At 34.4% G+C, this 23,779-nt stretch overlaps 1 protein-coding gene across 2 annotated transcripts in view; it reads right to left on the bottom strand.

Annotated features, from left to right (window-relative positions):
• The window catches only part of Klhl4 (kelch-like family member 4), a 290,282-nt gene that overhangs the window by 132,149 nt on the left and 134,354 nt on the right, over positions 1-23,779 (bottom strand). For both annotated transcript variants that reach the window (XM_039099723.2, XM_063280013.1), the window contains exon 3: positions 13,154-13,218. In XM_039099723.2, coding sequence (XP_038955651.1) covers positions 13,154-13,218 — 65 coding nt within the window. The remainder of the gene's footprint in view (positions 1-13,153; positions 13,219-23,779) is intronic.

Here is a 23,779-nt window from a genome sequence, read left to right as displayed (position 1 = left end):
AAATCTGGGCCAGAGCCTGTGGTTTCAAGCTCATAAGAACCAGAGGAGAACCAACTATTCGTACCTTGATAAATAAACATAGGATAAAACTTATTTCTAAATTATTTCTCTATACCCATAAATAAATACTTTAATCAGACTTCATCAGAGAAACTTTTTTCTGTTGTGGATGTGTTTAGTGCAGAATCCCACAACTTGTCACAATGTAAAGAATAAGTATTAGTGGAGTCCTTGAACAAAAAAAAAATGAGACAACTATATCACAGCACCTTCCTAAGGTTCAGGAATCCTAATAGAGTTGGTTCAGAAACATTGTAAGATCTGGGACAGCACAGGAAAAGGTATTTTTTGGATATAATGTGACAACTGCACTCATGGACTCACAAAAGCTGTGGTGACCTGCATACAACCTGTACAAGTTCAAGTCATTTGAATGAGAAGTGGTTCATAAGCCCCCAAGAGTAACAGAGAACGATGGAAGGCTGAACCTTCTCTGGCAGTGAAAATCAGTTTTCTTTGAGGGTATGGCTTCTAGGAGATTGGTCACATGCCAGTGGATGATTCCTTAGGATTTCTACCACTGTGATTAAAAACACTGACCAAAAAAAAAAAAAAAAAAAAAAAAACTTGGGGACAATAAGGTTTATTTCACCTGACAGATTACAATCTGTCATCAAAGGAAGTGAGATCAGAAACTCCAGGCAGGAAATGGAGCACAAAATAAAACAAAAACATGAATGTGGTAAAAACAATTAGGGAATAGGAGTGATAGAAAAATTTTTCCAAATTTAGAGTAATCAGAATGCATTTTATACATATATAATAGTGTCAAATAGCACATAAATGTAGTAAAAATAAATAATGGAAAATTCAAGAAATTACTTTTCTTTGTTTTCTTTTCATTTCTTTAATCGCTTCCTTATTTAATCCAACTTGTTTTCATGGTCTTAATTATGGTATTTATTATCGTAGTTGCATTACTTTAATGTATTTATAATTGCTATTTTGACGTCATTGCTTTGTGAATCATTCAAGCTGTTTTTCTCAGGGAACATTAGCATGAGAATTGATTTGGGGATTGTATTGATTGTTTATACTGTTTGTGCCTTTCTGATGGAACACAGACACCTCAGATTATAGTGTCTTTTGTATGGATATCTGCTTTTTTCCCCTGCCATCCTTCAGAGCTATTCAGATCTCTTTTGTTCTTGTCCTCAGGTTTTGAAACAACTGAGTGGTATTTGGAGTTCAAGAATGATTTGCTGATGATATGCAAATAGAGTATAAGAAATGGCCCATAGCTTAACTATGCTTGGATGCAGTTTCTCTGTACAGAATAAGCATTCTTTAGAGTTAGCAGGTTTTTGTTGAGTAACTCGGAAATCTTTGTAATGTTGTAAAGGTTCAAATGATAGTTCATAGGTGGCAGTTGCTGGAGTCACATTTGGAGTGGATGATGCTACATGGAGAGGTAAACAGAACATGTATTCCTCTGGTAACAGGATAATTATTGTGGATGTTGTGGGTTATCCTACCCGGTGGATTTATTATAGAGTTCTGTATATGATCTTCATGACACTGTACATTATTTTCAAATATCAGATAAAACTAGAGTACAATTGTATCATGGTTTCCTAGGCAATTTATAGAGTGGTCAACTGAAGTAAGACATTGACACATTTAATAATCTTAACTGATATTAGTTCCCATCATTTAATTTAAATCAACATCAATGATTTTATGACTCTATACCCAATACTTTTAATTGAATATAAAACTCAACATCATAGAATAACCTCAGGGATAGAAATTCAGAAAAAAAATATACAAAAGAATAAAATTGGGCAAAGTCTCACTTAATGTGGAAAAATGAAAACAAAGGTTAGGTTACAAAATAGGTTTCATTGCAATATTTTATTGATAACCAGGTTCTAAATTTGGTTAAATCAGAGGAAATTATTAAGGAAAGGAATTTTACATAGATTGTATACCTGTCACTAATTCTGTCTTCACAGAGTTTAGATGTATTTTACCTATCAATGAAGTTTTCTACTGCAAATAATCACAAAGGCAAGTCTTTCTGTATAATGCTGTACTATTAAGGAGCAAATACACCCAAAAGGAGGAGATGGAAGGAAATAATGAATGTCAGGGATGAAATCAACCAAGTAGAAACAAAAAGAACTATACAAAGAATCAACAAAACCAGGAGCTGGCTCTTTAAGAAAAATCAACAAGATAGGTAAACACCACTTAGCCAGTCTAACAGAGGGCAAAGAGGGAATATCCAAATTAATAAAATCAGAAATGAAAAGTGAGACATAACAACAGAAACTGAGGAAATTAAAAAGGTCAACATATGCTACTACAAAAGCTTACATTCAAAAAAACTGGAAAATCAGGATAAAATGAACAATTTTCTAGACAGATACCAGGTACCAATGTTAAATCAGAATCAGAAAAACCATTTAAACAGGCCCATAACTCCTAAAGAAATAGAAGCAGTTATTAAAGTCTCCCAAACAAAAATAAAGCCCAGGAACAGATGGGATTAGTGGAGAATTCTATCAGTCTTTCATAGAGGACCTAATACTGTCCTAATACCAATACTGTCCAAACTATTTCACAAAATAGAAACAGATAGAGCACTACACAATTCCTTCTATGAAGCTAAAATTATGATTATACCTAAATCACACAAAGACCCAACAAAGACAGAGAACTTCACTCAAATTTCCCATATGAATATCAACACAAAAACACTCAATAAAATTCTTACAAACCGAATCCAAGAACACATAAAAACAATCATCCATCATGATCAAGTAGGCTTCATCCCAGAGATGCAGGGATGGTTTAATATATGGAAATCCATAAACGCAATTCACTATTTAAACAAACTCAAAGAAAAAAAAAAACGTAGCAAATGACCATCTCATCAGATGCTGGGAAAACATTGGAAAAAAATTCAAGACACCTTCATGGAAAAAGTCCTGGAAAGATCAGGAATTCAAGGTCCACATTTAAACATAATGAAAGCAATATACAGCAAACAGGTAGCTAACATTAAACTAAATGGAGAGAAACTTGAAGCAATCTCACTAAAATCAGGGACTAGAAAAGGCCGCCCACTCTCTCCCTACTTATTCAATATAGTATTCAAATTTCTAGCCAGAGCAATCAGACAACAAAAGGAGGTCAAAGAGATATAAATTGGAAAGGAAAAAGTCAAAATATCACTATTGGCAGATGATATGGTAGTATACTTAAGTGACTCCAATAGTTCCACCAGAGAACTACTTAACCTAATAAACAACCTCAGCAAAGTGGCTGGGTATAAAATTAACTCAAACAAATCAGTAGCCTTCCTCTTCTCAAAGGATAAACAGGCTGAGAAAGTAATTAGGGGAATTACACTCTTCAAAATAGTAATAAATAACAAAAAATACCTTGGTGGGATTCTAACCAAGCAAGTGAAAGATCTGCATGATAAGAACTTGAAGTCTCTGCAGAAAGAAATTGAAGAAGACCTCAGAAGATGGAAAGACCTCCCATGCTCATGGATTGGCAGGATTAATATAGAATAAATCCATTTTGCCAAAAACTATCTATATATTCAATGTAATTACCATCAAAATTCCAACTCATTTCTTCATAAAATTAGAAAGAGCAAATTGCAAATTCACTTGGAATAACAAAAAAACAGGATATCAAAAATGATCCTCAACAATAAAATAACTTCTGGGAAAATCACCATCCCTGACATCAGCTGTATTACAGAGCAATAGTGATGAAAACTGTATGGTATTGGTGCAGAGACAGGCAGGTAGATCACTGGAATAGAATTGAAGACCCAGAAACGAACTCACAAATCTGTGGTCACTTAATCTTTGACAAAGGAGCTAAAACCATCAAGTGGAAAAAAAAAGATAGCATTTTCAACAAATAGTGCTGATTCACCTGGAGTCAGCATGTAGAAGAATGCAAATCGAACCATTCTTACAGCCCTGCACAAGGCCCAAGTCCAAGTGAATCAAGGACCTCCACATAAAACCAGATACACTCAAACTAATAGAAGAAAAAGTGGGGAAGAGTCTCGATCACATGGGCACTGGGGGAATTTTCCTGAACAAATTATCATTGGCTTATGCTCTAAGACCAAATGGGACCTCATAACATTGCAAAGCTTCTGTAATGCAAAAGACACTCTTATTAGGACAAAACAGTAACCAGTATATGGGGAAAAGATCTTTACCAATGCTACATCTGATAGAGGGCTAATATAAAATATACACAAAGAACTCAAGAAGAGAGTCCAGAGAATCAAACAACTCTACTAAAATGGGGTACAGAGCTAAAGAAAGAGTTCTCAGCTGAGGAATATCAAATGGCTGAGAAGTACCTAAAGAAATGCTCAACATCTTTAATCATCAAGGAAATGCAAATCAAAACATCCCTAAGATTCCAGCTCACACCAGTCAGAATGGCTAAAATCAAAAACTCAGGTGACAACAGATGCTGGAGAAGGATGTGGAAAAAGAGGAACACTCCTTCATTTTTGGTGGGATAACAAACTGGTACAACCTCTCTGGAAATTAGTCTGAAGGTTCCTCAGAAAATTGGATACAGTACTACCTGAAGACCCATTTATACTAATCCTGAGCATATACCCAAAAGGTGTTCCTACATATAACAAGGAATCTATGTTCATAGCAGTCTTATTTACAATAGCCAGAAGCTCCAAAAACTCAGATGCCATTCAATAGAGGAATAAATACTAAAAATCTTGTCTACTTAAACAATGGACTAGTACTCAGCTATTAAAAGCAATGACTTCATGAAATTTATAGGCAAATTTATAGGACTTGAAAATATCATCTTGAATGTGGTAACCAAATCACAAAAATGCAGATATTTGTCCAAAGGCTCGAATTACCCAAGATACAATCCACAGAACACATGAAGCTCAAGAAGAAGGACAATGTGAGGATGCTTCAGTCCTTCTTAAAAGGGGAACAGAAATATTCATAGGAGGAGATATGAAGACAAAGTTTGGAGCAGAGACTGCTCCACCATTCAGAGCCTGCCCCACCCTGGAATCCAACACACACACACACACACACACACACACACACACACACACACACACACACATATCTTCATCAAACCCAGACAATATTGCTGATGCCAAGAAGTGCATGCTGACAGGAGCTTTATATAGTGGTTTCCTAAGAGGCTCTGCCAGACAATGACAAATACGGAGGCGAATGCTAGCAGCAAACCATTGAACTGAGAATGAGGTCCCCAATGGAGGAGGTAGGGAAAGGATTGAGGGAGCTGAAGGGGCTTGCAACCCCATAAGAACAACAATGTCAACCAACCAGAGCTCCCAGAGATTAAACCATCATCCAAAGTGTACACATGGACATACCCATGGTTCCCGTTGAATTTGTAGCAGAGGATGGCCTTGTTTGGCACCAATAGGAGGAGAAGCCCTTGGTCTTTCCAAGGCTGGATCTCCTAGTGTAGGCGAATGCCAGGGTGGGGAGGTGGGAAGGGTAGAGGGAACACCCTTATAGAAGGAGGGGAGGGTGATGTAGTAAGATGTTTATGAACGGGAAATCAGGAAAGGGGATAACATTTGAAATGTAAATATAAAAATATGCAATGAAAAAAGAAAATAAAAAAAATACCTTATAAGTTCTTCTCAAACTGAGAGGCAGTGAAAATGCATAGTTAATTTGCAGAGAGTAGGATTCAATTACGTTTTTTAATTATAACTAATTTTCTTTTTAAACAATTCTTTTTATTTTTTAGAATTATTTTATGTATATGAGTACACTATAGTTGTCTTCAGACACACCAGAAGAGGGCATCAGATCCCATGACAGATGGTTGTGAGCCACCAAATGGTTGTTGGAAATTGAACTCAGGACCTCTGGAAGAGCAGTCAGTGCTCTTCGCCTCTGAGACATCTCTGGAGCCTCCTAATTATAATTAATTTAAAAAGAAGAGTTCATGTGTTACAAATATGAATTTTATACTGTAATTCATAATGTAAATATTCTTTTGCATCTTTTCATTGAATAGTTTGATATTATATAAAATATGTAAATCATAAATATAATATAAATAAATAAATATATAAAATATATACCAAATAATTCACCATGTTTTAATACATTAATATAATGACCATTTATAAAGTTATAAATTGACATGTATTATAAAAATAATATTATACTAACAAATATTAAGATATCCCATATATTATATTATATTATATTATATTATATTAATTACGAATTTTTTCTTTCCTTTTTTTTCTCTTTTTTTCCATTTTTATTAAATTGTGTATTTCTTATTTACATTTCAAATGTTATTGCCTGTCCTGGTTTCCAAGCCAACATCCCCCTAGCCCTTCGCCCTCCCCTTCTACATGAGTGTGCCCCTCCTTATCCTTCCCCCTTTATCGCCCTCCCCCCAAGATTCCCGTTCACTGGGGTACAGCCTTGGTAGGACCAAGGTATTCCCCTTCCACTGGTGCCCTTACTAGGCTATTCATTGCTACCTATGTGGTTGGAGCCCAGGGTCATTCCATGTATAGTCTTTGGGTAGTGGCTTAGTCCCTGGAAGCTCTGGTTGGTTGGCGTTGTTGTTCATATGGGGTCTCAAGCCCCTTCAGCGCTTTCAGTCCTTTCTCTGATTCCTTCAACGGGGGTCCCGTTCTCAATTCACTGGTTTGCTGCTGGCATTCGCCTACGTATTTAATGTATTCTGGCTGTGTCTCTCAGGAGAGATCTACATCTGGTTCCCATCAGCCTGCACTTCTTTGCTTCACCCATCTTATCTAGTTTGGTGGCTCTATATGTATGGGCCACCTGTGGGGCAGGATCTGAATGGGCATTCCTTCAGTCTCTGTTCTAAACTTTGCCTCCCTATCCCCTCCCAAGAGTATTCTTGTTCCCCTTTTGAAGAAGGAGTGAAGCATCCGCATTTTGGTCATCCTTCCTGAGTTTCAAGTGTTGTTTACATCTAGGGTAATTCGAGCATTTGGACTAATATCCACTGATCAATGAGTGCCTACCATGCGTGTTTTTCTGTGATTGGGTTACCTCACTCAGGATGATATTTTCCAGGTCCATCCATTTCCCTATGAATTTCATAAAGTCATTGTTTTTGATAGCTCAGTAATATTCCATTGTGTAGATGTACCACATTTTCTGTATCCATTCCTCTGTTGAAGGGCATCTGGGTTCTCTCCAGCTTCTGGCTATTATAAATAAGGCTGCTATGAACATAGTGGAGCATGTGTCTTTTTTATATGTTGGGGCATCTTTTGGGTATATGCCCATGAGGGGTAGAGCTGGGTACTCAGGTAGTGCAATGTCTAATATTCTGAGGAACCTCCAGAATGGTTGTACCAGTCTGCAACCCCACCAACAATGGAGGAGTGTTCCTCTTTCTCCACATCCTGGCCATCATCTGCTGCCACCTGAGTTTTTGATCTTAGCCATTCTGACTGGTAGGAGGTGAAGTCTCAGGGTTGTTTTGATTTGCATTTCCCTTATGACTAAAGATGTTGAACATTTCTTTAGGTGTTTCTCAGCCATTTGACATTCCTCAGCTGTGAATTCTTTGTTTAGCTCTGAACCCAATTTTTCAATAGGGTTATTTGTCTCCCTGGAGTCTAACTCGGTGAGTTTCTTATATATTTTGGATATAATCCCTCTATCAGTTGTAGGATTTGTAAAGATCTTTCTTTTCCCAATCTGTTGGTTGCCGTTTTGTCCTAACAACAGTGTCCTTTGCCTTACAGAAGCTTTGTAGCTTTTGAGATACCATTTGTTTTGTAATTCATAATGCAAATACTCTTTTGTGTCTTTGATATTATATAAAATATGTAAATAATAAATATAATATGGATAAATATATAAAATATATACTAAATAATTTATCATATGTTGTTAATATATTGATATAATGACAATTTATAATTTTATAAATTGACATGTATTATAAAAATAATATATTAACAAATAATAATAAGATTATCCCATATATTATGTTATATGTATTACAAATTTTTAAACTAAAATTATCCATTATTTAACTTGAAGATGATATAGATAGCAATATTGAGATAGTATATGAAGGCAACTTAGTGGTTATATCTAAAATAAGAACAAAAGAAATTATTACTGATATTTTTCTACTATCATTATTCATAATGTTGATTTTTTTAAACAGTAACTACTTTCTGCTAGTTTGTAGGCTTCCACCAAAATCAACAAAAAAAGGTTTTAGTAAAAGAATATTTCATTACTGTAATAATAATAACAAAATATTATTACAGGATAATTTTATTCTTTGTCTACATCATATAAATCCCTAAACTAACGAAAAACCAAAACACACACTCTGAATCATAGTAGCCATTGGTAGGCATTGCACTGTAAAGAACTATTTCTTTTGGCGTTCAACTGCATTTCAACACATTGCTTTAACTTCGTTGATTTCAACAAACTGTTAAATCTAAGTAAATGAAACTATGCTCTCTAGTGAAATTTAACCACAATGACAAGGAAGGAAGAAGTCATCCTGTGTTTGAAAGTGTTTTATCAAATAAAGGAAAAAAAAGAAAGAAAAAATAACTGTGACCAACAAGAACCTATAATGACTTACATAGATAGATAGATAGGTAGATAGATAAATCTTTGCCTTCTATTTAGTAATATATTTGTTTATTCATTATTCTAAACACAAAAATTTATTTTATAGCTGAAAGTTACTGAGTAATTCATTTTCATCATAAAGAAGTTCCAGGGGAGAAGTACTAATTTAGGACACTACTTTTCAGTTTGGGCCATTTCTAAGTTACAGTTATAGAACAAATATTTTAAGGCTTGTTGAAAAATTCTTTTTGTCTGTGAGCTAATGATTGCAATTAGAGCAAATCCCATTCAGTAAACTGAAAAGGGAATAACTTGCTACCTTACCTAAGTTGTCATGAGTACAAGTATATACACTTTAAACTTTAATACCCTCTACAGTCCCCAAGTCATCTGTAATGAAGGTCTATAACTATATTCAGGCAAATACTGGACACTGTCTAACAATAAAATAAATCTCTCAGTCTCTTACATTCTTTATCCCCTTCCTTCTTTGTTCAGTTTCACCTAATTATCTTGATTCTTAAGAGGAAAATAAAAGCTATGAGATAAGTTTCATGATATGTCCTGTAACTGACACATAATCTTACTAATAGGTAAGAAACTTTTGATAAATTTGATAAAGGAAGCAGTAGAAATTACAAACATTTGTAATTGTATTTGCCAAAAATAAGCATACAAAGAATTCCAGAATTGAAAACAAGAGCAAAAATGTTTAGCACAGCTTGAAGTGGTTCTTTAATGACATAGATTTCTCTTGTTGTTCCTTCTGTCCCATGCAGTGCTGACACGTAGCAGGAGATTAATTAGGTCTATCAATTTTCAGAGTATGATTAATTAAAAATTATATTTAAGATGTTAGAAAAGACTCAAAGTGTATGCAATACATGTTAAAATTAAAAGAAAGTGCACTGAATATGTTTCAAATTTGAATTCCAAAGATACAGCATTAAAATTAGTACAAAATTATGATTATAAGTTTGATTATATAAAGCTGTATCACTTGTCCAAAAATATCATTAGTGAATTTGTAGTAGCTATGCTCATAAAGGTGCATAGTGTTTAAGGAACACTGGATTCTTCAAAATATAATTAGTTCCACTTAGCAAGGTTTACATTTTTGTAGAAAATGAACATATGTAAAACTACAGTTAATCCTAAGAATTACTAAATGTGACTCACTGTGATTGTTTTACACTGTGTCACTTTAAATTTTCAATTTTGAGACATTAGATTTAATTTCAATTAGAAATTATACTATTACAATAATGAGACTACTAAATAATATTTATTATGTATTATAAAATTTATTATCTTTAACATAATTAAATGTTAGACAGTTGATGGAGACATTTAAGTGTTTATATATTTGGTGGTGGCTAGAAATTACCAATATATCTGCAGTTCTATTAAGAGCAGGTGGAAATGCATATATTAATACATTTGTTGATATATGTATATACTTATATTTTTTTCCTTCAGAGTTAACACTATTTTATTCAGTTTTCATGTAGGCTTTGTTTTTTTTCTTTTAAATTGGATTTATTTCTTTACTTACATTTCAAATATTATTCCCTTTCCCAGTTTCCTGTCCATAAGCCCCCTACTCTTTCCCCCTCCTGACATTCCCCTGCCCTGGGGGTGACCAAGGGCTTCTCCTTCCACTGGTGCCCCAACAAGGCCATTCTCTGTTACATATGCAGTTGGTGCCATGTTTAGAATTTGGGTAGTGGTCCCTGGAAGCTCTGATTCGTTGGCATTGTTGTTCTTATGGGGTTGCAAGCTCCTAAGGTTTGCTAATAACATTATTTAATTATCCCAAAGTTTTTATACTTCTCAGATGTTCCCATATTTATCGTTATTGATAAAACAGACCATGCTACTAATAACATCCTAATTAAAATAATTTGCTAATTATAACATGAAACATGACTAATACATGTTTAAAAGATTTAAACTGTGTCAAATTAGCTACAAAAGTTTGAAAACTTAGTGCAAGGCTTTATATTCCAAGAATACTCAATAGCTCCTATTCAGTTAATTAATTCCCATGAGAGTTATTTAATAGTAATTTTCTGCTAAGTGTATTAGCTCTTGCCTGCCTCTTTGAAATTAAAATTTAGTTATATTAATTTTGGAAAATAGTGTTTAACTTAAGTTAAAATTTCTTCTCACATGCTATTATACTTGAACCATTAATTTAATGTTTTTTACATTTGATCATAATATATAAATCTAATTTTTAGCAAATATGAACATTATGACTTCCAAAATATTTATTTAAATGTCGTCACATTTAAACAAAGCAAATTGTAACTAATTTTACCAGGAATGTTTCATGGACTTATTAGTTATATCTTATATCAAATAACATATTAGTGAGGAAGAATCTCTTAGATTACAATAAATAATTTTCTCCTTAGTATATCAGTTTTTAATGTATCTTCTAGATGACGTAATCCAGACACAGAAGCACAAAGATCCCATGTTTTTCTGTAATCTTGAAGATGTTAGTTTTAAATGTCAGAAGGCTATGTTTTATGTGGAATACCCATAGAAGTTACAAATTGTCGGTTTTTATCTTGCCAATACTCTAATAAGGATAATATCTAATGTAGGAGTTCTAGTTTAGGTGAGAATTTCCCTGTAATAATTAAACTAGAAGGAAAGCTTTTAAGAGTACACATGGACAGACCCATGGCTCCAGTTGCATATATAGCAAAGGATGTCCATGTTGGGCACCAATGGGAAAAGAGGTTCTTGGTCCTGCCAAGGCTGGACATAGTGTAGAGGAATGTCAGGGTATATGGGGGAACACCCTCATATATGAAGGGAGAGGGGGATGGAATAAGGGGGTTTATGAGTGGGCAACCTGGAAAGGGGATAACATTTGAAATGTAAAATAAAATTAAAAATCCAATTTAAAAACTATGCTCATGATATTAATATAAAAATGTAAAATAGGGACTGTAGCTGCACACTTGGATCTCTTCAATTTACCAATATTTAAAATGGAAAATGAACGAGGTTGCCTAGCAGAGCAGCCAGGCAGGAAGGTGAATTAGGTGTCCTATCAAACTGGATAGAGGACTGCTTGGAGTAACTAGCACCTTCATTATTCTGATGCTTGAGCTAGCTTATAGGTACAGCTTTTGGTTACTCTGACAAAAGTTATCATCATCATGGTTCATAATCAGCAAATCTTTCCTAAATGTTTCAAGAGGAAAATAACTTAAATTTTATTCATACACTATCAATAATGTTTTCTTTACTATTTACATTATACAATTTTTATCAATTATTTTCCTCACTTATTTTAGAGTTAAGCTAGATAAAAGATCTTCTGAATTTAAAGAAATATTTATTTGTATATTTTTGCATAAACTTCCTTACATTGTAGGTCAAATATTAGAAACAAATGCTTAATGTCTTTATTATTTACTTTAGCAATCCTGAAACACAGCGATTCGTCTGTGGGGTTTCAGATGATTTAAACCTGGATACTTATGGAGCCTCATGATAGCTAAGATATGCTCAGGTCCTTCCTATACAGGCTCCCAGATTTCCACTGCCAACAATGGATGTCATGTGTTTCCAGGGGAAGGTGAACGTCTTTGGCATTTCCTGCCTGCCATGATATGACAGATACTCATTTATTTTATTTTTTTTTTAGGTTTAAACAGAAGTTTAAAACAAGATCTCTTTTGAAAGTGCCAGATAGCATCAGTTAGGTGACAAGATGTATTTTTAAATGCTCTTAAATATGATTTATTCATAATTCTGCTTACTGGTATTTTTATTATAATACAAATAGATTTAATTCTTATTAAGCTATCTATATCAATGCTTTTCACATCAGGTATACCAGCATGTTATTGTGAATTAAGCAAGGTCTTTGGATGCAGGGGAGGTGATTCTCTATGTGATAGCTATGTTTTGCATTATAAACATGAGAAAACTGAAAGAATGAAGTTCTAATAAATTCATCGAGGTAACCCTGATTATAAATGGTACAGTAAGAATTTTATCCCAAGACATCTGTATCTTATTTCACCATATTTGCTATTGTGTTTCCCTGCCTCAAACTGCCTATTTGATGATATTTCTGATAAGCCATGGGGTAATATTACTACATGACACATTCCATCTCAAAAGATCAAGTTGTGCCTCAGTCCTACACTTATGTCAAACATCTAAACAGTGTCACTATTAATAAACTGCTAGTACGTTCAAATCATAAAATCAATGCATTTTCCATGGCCCTGGAAATATATATGTGGAAAAAATGTTTCAACACTTAAATTTTAAAAGCAGTTTCATTATCTGAGATTGTAATAGGAGAGACGTGAACAGTGTCACTGAACAATGTGGAAGATTTAATGCTCTTCTGAAGTTACCCAAAAACATTTAAACCACAGGTAGGAATTAAGGTGGAAGCATGAAATAACATCTGAATGCAAACCTCTTCAGATTTCACATACCGGCAATTCTGTGGGCCCTCCTCTATTCTTCTCTTCAGTAAGGCAGCTATAGTTCTTCCTGTGTCCTGAAAATGAATGAAATAATGTTTATGTCACTTTATTATTCCACAAATATTCTTTAGATATGCACACAAAATTTGCATGTTACAATGTAAAAGGCTTATATTCCTTCTGGAAATCTGCTCCTAAATGTTTAAAATGATCTCTGATTTTCTGTAGACATGTGAATAATTTCAAGGCCTTTAAGAACATCTTAATGAATATTCAGACTTTGTAATCATGCTTCATTCTTGATATGTCAATGAAACATACTTATTAATTCAAATCAAAATTTAATAATACGTATGTCCAACAAAATGCATTCAACTATATAACAGCAAAATGTAAAGTTTCTGTAAAGCTCATTCACAAATTAGTAAGGAGTATTTGATTTTTATTTCTCCATTCAATTATAGTTGAATTTGATTGGCAACAAATTATTATAATATCAAAATATTATTCACCTTAATCTATATGACTTAGCTTTCAGACCTGGACATTGAAAAATATAGTTAACTCTTTATTTTAAATTGTGGCTATTCCCTTTTCTCATTTAAAGTTATATTAAGTTGTTCAGCTAAGTTGATTTATTTTGATGTCTAAGTCTTAGCTTTGTAGTAAAACATTATTCTCTCAATCTCTCCTGCTTCTTTCTGTACAAAGGGATGTGTGCATACATGAATTTCTGTGTGACTTGATGTGTGTGCATGAATATTGGTGTGTGTTTGTGTGCGTACATGTCTGTGTTTATAAGTTTTACCTATCAGTTTCTATCTTGAATGCTAATTTTAAATACCTAAAAAGAATTAATACCCCATTCTGAATAGTTGTTGTCATTGTTCTGAAATAAAATATAGCTTTAAGATAAATGTAACTTTTAAAATACTTGGCAGTGGTGTCTGTTATCTATGTTATTCAGATATTGTTAAACTGCCAGGAAGTAAAGACAATCTTCTTTCAGGTACCTTTCTGTGTAAAAACAGGAAAGGCAAGTACAGAACAATGAACGTGTTGACAATATATGTGGTTCCTGGTGAGTAGAGATCATGAGTCTTTTCAGTTTTATTCAAAAACTATGTGTAGACAGAGATATTTCATATACGATTCCTATTTAGATCAATGATCACAGACTGTCGGTTTCTGTAACAGAATAAAAAACTATTTGATGCCCAGAGTTTTACATCACAATATGAGGAAAAGTCTCCTCATGAAAATGTATTTTGAACTTCATTAACTGTAACTGTATTGCAATAACTTCACACTGCACAATTTGATGTTTCTCTATGAATGAATTTGGCACTATAATTCAGTGCTATTCCCACTTCCCTGACTTGATTATATACAGATATTAGATTGCTGGTCTGTCAGTTTTATTTTATTACCTTTTAACAAAACAGAAAGTTAAAAATCATTATTAAACTATATCATCACACAAAGAACATATCATTTCAAGATCTTCTAAGCAAGGAATTGCAATAGACAAGAAGTTTCACTGATGAGGTTGTAGACTACACTTTTGAGAACAGCTGGAGAGACTATGAGGCTCTGAGCACAGTGTTTTTCAGATTTTCAGTTTTCCCATTTATAAAAGCAGATCAAATTATAGTTATTAAAAATATATAAACCTAAACTGTATAGACCTAAAAGACAATGTCGAGATATAAACTTGGTAAACCTAAAATATTTTCTAATTCTAAGGTTCAAAATATAGGGGTCTACACTTAAATTAATAAGGATAATCAATATTACTACAGAATAAATAAGAATATACAAAAGTTTCTTAAACGGAGTAGAAGAAAGACAGTTAAAGATATCTGTCATCAATCGCAATTTAGAATAATCTTAAAATTAACATTATAATTTGGGTAGTGATTTGTACTCATTAATAATTTGAATATATTTACACTCCTAATACCTCGATAAAAATAATTTGATAATATTTTCAAGTTAATATTGTGTATACCACTATACAACATAAAACAAGTATTTGAGAGATTAGCAAGAAACCAAAGAAATAATAAAATGTTTATAGATTTGATAGTATATATTTTTGCAGTTTGCCTGGCTTAGAAAACACTGAAATATAGTTTTTATTACAAAACTAACATATACCTTTATAACAAGCTAAATTATTATTTCTCATTCAATATAAAACACATTGAAGTGTTCAAGTCATAGCAATTAATAAGACAAAATGTATTGCTCACAAAGAACTGATATTGAGACCTGTATCCACAGGTCTAAGTTGAAACCCAGAGACAGATTCCTGCTCATCTTTATTATACACTTCTAGTCCATGAAACTATATTCTAAGACCTATCTGTCTTACTACACACATCATCTTGTTGAAAGCAATAGACATAAGTGAACATTTGTGATTTATCAACATATGAGGTCAAGCTATTTCAAATCTTTTAAGAGAACCGCTTTGAAATTACTTCACAAAAATCATGGAAATTCTTTTCTTTTTGAGTTCCTTTTGGTATTTGTTTCATTTTGGAGACACAATTTCTTTTTTTAAATTTTTTATTAGATAAATTTCTTTATTTACATTTCAAATGTTATTCCCCTTCCCAGTTTCCTGTCCATAAGCCCCCATTCCCTCCCCCCCTCTCCCATACAGGTATTCCCCCTCTGCATCCCCCTTTCTGCCCCTCCCCATATTCCCCTTCACTGGGGATCCAACCTTGGCAGGACCAAGGGCTTCCTCTTCCACTGGTGCCCCAACAAGGCTATTCTCTGCTACATATGCAGTTGGAGCCCTGGGTCAATCCATGTACAGACTTTCGGTAGTGGTTTAGTCCCTGGAAATTCTGGTTGGTTGGCATTGTTGTCCTTATAGGGTTGCAAGCTCCTTCATCTCTTTCAATTCTTCCTCTAATCCCCCCTCCCCTCCTAAGCCAATCCTGTTCTCGGTTTAATGGTTTGCTGCTAGCATTGACCTCTGGATTGGACATGCTCTGGATGTGTCTCTCAGGAGAGATCTATATCCGGTCCCTTTCAGTATGCATTTTTTAGCTTCATCAATCTTATCTAGTTTTGGTGGCTGTATATATATGGGCCACATGTGAGTCAGGCTCTGAATTGCCATTCCTTGAGTTGCTGCTCTCAACTTTGCTTCCATATCCCCTCCTATGTATATTTGTTTCCCCTTTTAAGAAAGAGTGGAAGTATCCACATTTTGGTCATCCTTCTTCTTGAGATTCCTGTGGTCTGTGTATTGTATTTTGGGTAATTCGAACTTTTTGGGTAATAACTACTTATCAATGAGTGCATACCAAGTGTGTTTTTCTGTGATTGAGTTACCTCACTCAGAATGATATTTTCTAGTTCATTCCATTTACAGGAAGATAGAAATAATCCCATACTTTCTATCAGATCACCAGGCACTCAGACTCATCTTCAATAACAACAATAATGACAGAAAGCCCACATATACAGGGAAGTTGAACAATGCTGTACTCAATGATAACTATGGCAAGGAAGGAATAAAGAAAGAAATTAAAGACTTCTTAGAATTTAATGAAAATTATTATACACCATTCCCAAACTTATGGGACACAATGAAAGTGGTACTAAGAGGAAAACTCATAGCTCTGAGTGCCTGCAAAAAGAAACAGGAGACAGCATATCTCAGCAGCTTGACAGCACACCTAAAATGTCTAGAACAAAAGAAATAAATAAACCCAAGAGGAGTAGAAGGCAAGAAATAATCAAACTCAGGGCTGAAATCAACCAAGTAGAAACAGAAAGGACTATACAAAAAATCAACAAAACCAGGAGCTGGTTCTTTAAGAAAATAAACAAGCTAGATAAACCCTTAGCCAGACTAACCAGAGGTCACAGAGAGTGTACCAAATTAACAAAATCAGAAATGAAAAGCGAAACATAACAACAGAATCTGAAGAAATTCAAAAAATTATCAGATCCTACTACAAAAGCCTATATTGAACAAAACTTGAAAATCTGGAGAAAATGGACAATTTTCTAGACAAATATCAGCTACCAAAGTTAAATCAAGAACAAATAACCCATCTAAACAACCCTATAACTCCTAAAGAAGTAGAAGCAGTTATTAAAAGTCCCCCAACATAAAACAGCCCAGGTCTAGATAGGTTCAGTGCAGAATTCTATCAGAACTTCATAGAAAACCTCATACCACTACTATCCAAAATATTCCACAAAATTGAAACAGACGGAGCACTACCAAATTCCTTCTATGAAGCCACAATTACTCTTATACCGAAACCACACGAAAAGACCCAACAAAGAAAGAGAACTTCAGACCAATTTCCCTTATGAATATTGACACAAAAATACCCAATAAAATTCTTGCAAACTGAATCCAAGAACACATCAAAATGATCATTCATCAAGCTCAAGTAGGCTTCATCCCAGGGATGCAGGGATAGTTTAATATATGAAAATCAATCAATGTAATCCACTATATAAACAACTTTAAAGATAAGAAATACAAGATCACTTCATTAGATGCTGAGAAAGCATTTGACAAAATTCAACACCCCTTCATGATAAAAGTCCTGGAAAAATCAGGAATTCAAGGCCCATATCTAAACATAGTAAAAGCAATATACAGCAAAGCAGTAGCTAACATCAAACTAAATGGAGAGAAACTGGAATCCCAATAAATCAGGGACTAGACAAGGCTGCCCTTTCTCTCCCTACTTATTCCGTATAGTTCTCCAAGTCCTAGCCAGAGCAATCAGACAGTGAAAGGAGGTCAAAGGGATACGAATTGGAAGGGGAGAAATCAAAATATCACTATTTCCAGATGATATGGTAGTGTACTTAAATGATCCCAAAAGTTCCACCAGAGAACTACTTAACCTGATAAACAACTTCATCCAGGTGTTGGGGTATGAAATTAACTCAAACAAATCAGTAGCATTCCTCTACTCAAAGGGTAAACAGGCTAAGAAAGAAATTACGGAAATGACACCCTTCACAATAGTCTCAAATAATATAAAATATCTTGGTGTGACTTTAACCAAGCAAGCGAAAGATCTGTATGACAAGAACTTCAAGTCTCTGAAGAAAGCAATTGAGGAAGATCTCAGAAGATGGTAAGATCTTCCATGCTCATGGATTGGTGGGATTAATATGTTAAAGATGGCCATTTTACCAAAAGAAATCTGCACATTCAATGCAATCCCCATCAAAATTAATTCCTACTAAATTCTTTTTTTTTATTAACTTGAGTATTTCTTATATACATTTCGAGTGTTATTCCCTTTCCCGGTTTCCGGGCAAACATCTCCCTCCCCCCCCCTTCCTTAAGGGTGTTCCCCTCCCAACCCTCCCCCCATTGCCGCCCTCCCCCCATAGTTTAGTTCACTGGGGGTTCAGTCTTAGCAGGACCCAGGGCTTCCCCTTCCACTGGTGCTCTTACTAGGATATTCATTGCTACCTATGAGGTTAGAGTCCAGGGTCAGTCCATGTATAGTCTTTGGGTAGTGGCTTAGTCCCTGGAAACTCTGGTTGCTTAGCATTGTTGTACATATGGGGGCTCGAGCCCCTTCAAGCTCTTCCAGTTCTTTCTCTGATTCCTTCAACGGGGGTCCTATTCTCAGTTGAGTGGTTTGCTGCTGGCATTCGCCTCTGTATTTGCTGTATTCTGGCTGTGTCTCTCAGGAGAGGTCTACATCCGGTTCCTGTCGGCCTGCACTTCTTTGCTTCATCCATCTTGTCTAATTGAGTGGCTGTATATGTATGGGCCACATGTGGGGCAGGCTCTGAATGGGTGTTCCTTCTGCCTCTGTTTCAATCTTTGCCTCCCTATTCCCTGCCAAGGGTATTCTTGTTCCCCTTTTAAAGAAGGAGTGAAGCATTCGCATTTTGATCATCCGTCTTGAGTTTCATTTGTTCTAGGCATCTAGGGTAATTCAAGCATTTGGGCTAATAGCCACTTATCAATGAGTGCATACCATGTGTGTTTTTCTGTGATTGGGTTCCCTCACTCAGGATGATATTTTCCAGTTCCACCCATTTGCCTATGAATTTCATAAAGTCATTGTTTTTGATAGCTGAGTAATATTCCACTGTGTAGATGTACCACATATTCTGTATCCATTCCTCTGTTGAAGGGCATCTGGGTTCTTTCCAGCTTCTGGCTATTATAAATAAGGCTGCTATGAACATAGTGGAGCACGTGTCTTTTTTATATGTTGGGGCATCTTTTGGGTATTTGCCCAAGAGAGGTGTAGGTGGGTCCTCAGGTAGTTCAATGTCCAATTTTCTGAGGAACCTCCAGACTGATTTCCAGAATGGTTGTACCAGTCTCCATGCAATTCTTTAATTCATGATATATTGTACATATTTTTATTTTTGTATTGCAATAGATAGTTACAGTGAAATGCTTTTGCAGGCTGTCATCATTCTATGTGCAGTTATCATTTATTTAGTGGAGAATAGTGCAGTGTTTTGCCACATGGAAATATTTATGAAATAATTTTTTCATTTATATTATTGTGAATATTTGTCTTACTGCAGGCATTCTTCTATATACTGGTATATAGGTCCAGATTCCCAGAACTTGGAAGCAAATTTTATGTTTAAGAATAGATTCAGATACACAATATTAAATATCTACTAGCTCAGTGGTAAAACCTCTGTGTTTAAACAATTATTAGCACTAGGAAGAAAAAAAACCTCATTTTTTGAAATATTCAAATCTAATTTATTGTAATCCTTAATACTTTATTACTAAATATTTTACATATTTATAATAATGCATTTAATTCATGTGTAGTTATTATGTAAGTGGTATGAAGTTAGTCTCTACTTGTATTTTCTGCCAATATGTATTCCCAGTAGGTCCCAAGCAAATTTAAATGTGTCATAATTTGTTTTGCCCTCTTTTAATAAAGAAACAACTTTCATCATTCTCTTTCACTTATCTTTTCATTGCTGTTACAATGTTTCCTACCTGCTACCTGGGTATGGTTGACTATTGGTCTATTTAATGTCAATAAATCATGTACATCAAATGTCATGTCTAAATGTGGAGGAAAATGGTGTTTAGGTTTAGTGGTTATATTATCTGCTTTTGAGCCACGTAAAATGATTTCTCTTTTTCATTTTCTTATGTTGTCACCATTAGAATGATTTCTCATTTTCTAAATTCCTTAAAATGTGTTAGTATACAGAAACTAAAATGTTTTCTAAGCAAAAACTTGTTCAACAAGCTTTCTTAAAATAGTAGGGGAATATTTCACCTTTGTTTGTGAGCTTCTCACATTGTGTACTCCAAAACCGTGATGAAAATTTCCTTCACACTATTCTCTCTGCAAGTCAGGTACATTTGTTTTAATTCTATTCTTTGGCACTTCTTTTTGTCAATCATAAAACATTAGCAATCTTTGACAGTTTTTTCCAATAGTATAGAGTATGATGCCTCAGGAAAAAAATGATTAAAGTGGCTTATGCTCTAAATACATTTTACATGCATCATTAAAGAGGGAACCAAACAAACTATGACACTGCATAGTAATAAAGTTTTGACAAGTGAACTCTCACAAGCTGTGAAGGCCAACATCTGTATTTGTGAATCTGCTTTAATTATAAATCTTTTCATCTGACTTTAAGAAAATATTATTAAAGATAAATATGAAATCTTTCTTTAGACAATGTGTTAATTAATACAAATAAATTAGCATTTACTTGTATAATGGTAAAGGATATATTTTCATATTTTCTTGATCAATATATAAAACAATAAAATTGTATTACTTTTCTACCAGTTTTACATGAACAGAATTTAAAGAGTCTGTGTAAGTTTAACTACATAATTTTATATGAATTCATGCTCTGTTTATACAAACTAGCCTGTTCATAATTTTTTAAATTGTTTTATTTATTTACATTCCAAATATTTCCCCCTACTTGGTCCCGCCTAATAGTTCTTCACTCTTTCCCCCTCCTCTGAGAGAGGGTGCTCCCCTACCCATACATTCAGCCCCCTCACCCACCTCACCACACCCACCCTACCACCACCCCTACATCTCCTTTCCCTGGGGCACCATGTCTCTACAGGGTTAGGCATGTTCTCTCCAGCTAAGGCCATACAGGGAGACCTCTTCTACATATATGCCAGGGGCCATGTGCCAACCCATGTATGCTCTTTGTTTATTGGCCTAGTTACTGGGAGCTACCATGGGTCTGCCCTAGTTGATACCATTGTTCTTCTTATGGGATTGCCATCTCCTTCACATTCCTTCAATCCTTCCCTTCCCTGATCCATAGGGGTTCTAAATAACATACATCACTATCCGCACTAGACGCTGTCTTCAGGTAAAATGATAGACAAAAGTATTCCAAGAAAATGAAAATTAAAAAAAAAATCAGACATGGCCATTATCATATCTGACAGAGTAGATATCAATGCAAAATTATGAAGTAATTAGTATAGTTACTTATTAAGAACAAAATCCACTATAGGGATATTACAATGCTAAATATATAAATACCAGTTACAAGTGCACTAAATTTCATAAAATAAATAAAATTAAATCTAAATTCACAGACTAACACTAACATAATGATAGTGAGTTACATCAATATCCCACTGTCATCAATTCAACATTATTGGATAGAAAAAAACAATGTTAAATGATATTAAAAACCAAATAGACCTAATATACATCTGCAGAACATTTGACCCAAAGAGTAAAGAGTCCACATTCTTCTAATAGCCTTTGAATTTGTCTTAAATCAACCACATTAACATGGTGTTCAAGCAAGCCTCACCAAACTTAAGAAAATAGGGATATCACACCAAATTCTCTCAGATAATAACAAAATAAAACTAAACATGAACAGCAATAGAAACTTCAGAAAATGCATAAACTCATGGAAATTGAACCATACTACTGAAATATCAATGAGTCATGGAAGAAATCAAGAAAGTAAATTACAATTTCCAAAGCTTGAATGAAAATGAAAACAGCCCATCTCTAAATGTGTGGGACACAATAAACACAGTACTAAGGAAAGTTCATAGAAATGTGGCCACACAGAAAAGTTTGAGGATTCTCAAATAAATAACATGATTCACTTGGAGGCAGTGGGGAAAATAAGCAAAAGTTATCAGCAGAAAGAGATAATAAAAGTGAGGGATGAAAATAAGTAAATAGAAAAAAAAAGAAATCAATACCAAGAATCAGTGATGTGAAAAGTTTCTTCTTCTGACAGGATTAAGAAGGTTGAGAACTATTTGACAAAATTACTCCCAAAAAGAAAAAATGAATTTATTTTTTATTCTTTTCTCATATACTATACCCTACTGTAGTTTTTCCATCATTCCTTCCACCCAGTCTTTGATTCCTACTACCACTCTCTCCCAGATCAACTCCACTTCTGCCTTCCCTCAGGTACAAGCAAGCTTTCCAGGGATTTCAACTAAACACAGTATAACAAGATACAATAAGACCAGACACATACCATCATATCAAGGCTAGAAAAGGCAATCCATTAGAAGAGAAAAGGTCTCAGAAGCAGGCAAAAGAGTCTTGAAAGCTTCTGCTCCCTCTTGCATGATTCTATCAAGAACACCAAGCTACTTAATCAAAAACAGAAATAAGTTTTTTGGATGGGTGTTTATTTTGTTTTGAAACAAGGTTTCTCTGTGTAGTCCTGACATTGCCTAGAAACACACTTTATGAGCTGAATTAAACTAAATTCCTATATTAACTCTGGACTTAAACTTAGAGATATATCTGCCTGTGCCTCCTGAATTCTGGATACTGGGTTTAAAGGCATGTGCTGGGCTAAACTAGTGGGCTAAACAAGAGATAAGGAGGGGTTGGGGATTTAGTTCAGTGGTAGAGTGCTTGCCTAGCAAGCACAAGGCCCTGGGTTCGGTCCTCAGCTCTGGGAAAAAAAAACAAGAAATAATGAGAGATGAACATGTAGATATTAAAATAGACATTGAGAAAATTCAGAGACTATATATAAATATATATATACATATATATGTGTGTGTGTCTGTGTGTGTGTTGTAAAATCTAAGAGAAATACATTATATATAAATATATATTCTACCAATGTTAAATCAAAATAAAGTAAATAATTTAAATAGACATGTAAAAACTAATAAAATGAGTTATCTCAAATTTTCTAAATAAAGTGAATGCCTATGGCAATATGTATTTGGTATAGAATTCTGCATGATCTTTAAAAAAGAACTAATATTTCTAAGTGACCTTCAAAGAAGAACTAATGTCAATACTCAATGCACCTTCACAAACAGCCTCTTCCAACTTCTCATCATGCCAAGTGTGACATATTATCCATTCATGAATCCTATAATAGGTACCACATGGAAGATTCTTACACATTGCAAAGTTCTCCTAGCAGTTTGGAGTGCTCTGAGCTTAGTGCCCCTCTGGACCATAGTTTCTGTGTGCTGATCCTGAAGAAATACCAAGCACTTTCCAACTGGCTTTATAGTTTACTATTCAAGATGGACCTCATGCCTACACTGTTAACAGGATTAAGAATCTGTTGAAGGAACACCCATTCAGAGCCTGCCCACATGTGGCCCATACATATACAGCCACCAAACTAGAT

The sequence above is a fragment of the Rattus norvegicus genome, chromosome X, assembly GCF_036323735.1.
Source record: "Rattus norvegicus strain BN/NHsdMcwi chromosome X, GRCr8, whole genome shotgun sequence".
Lineage (NCBI taxonomy): Eukaryota > Metazoa > Chordata > Mammalia > Rodentia > Muridae > Rattus > Rattus norvegicus.
Note: the sequence above shows the minus strand (reverse complement) of the source record. Positions and strands in the feature narration are given on the sequence as shown.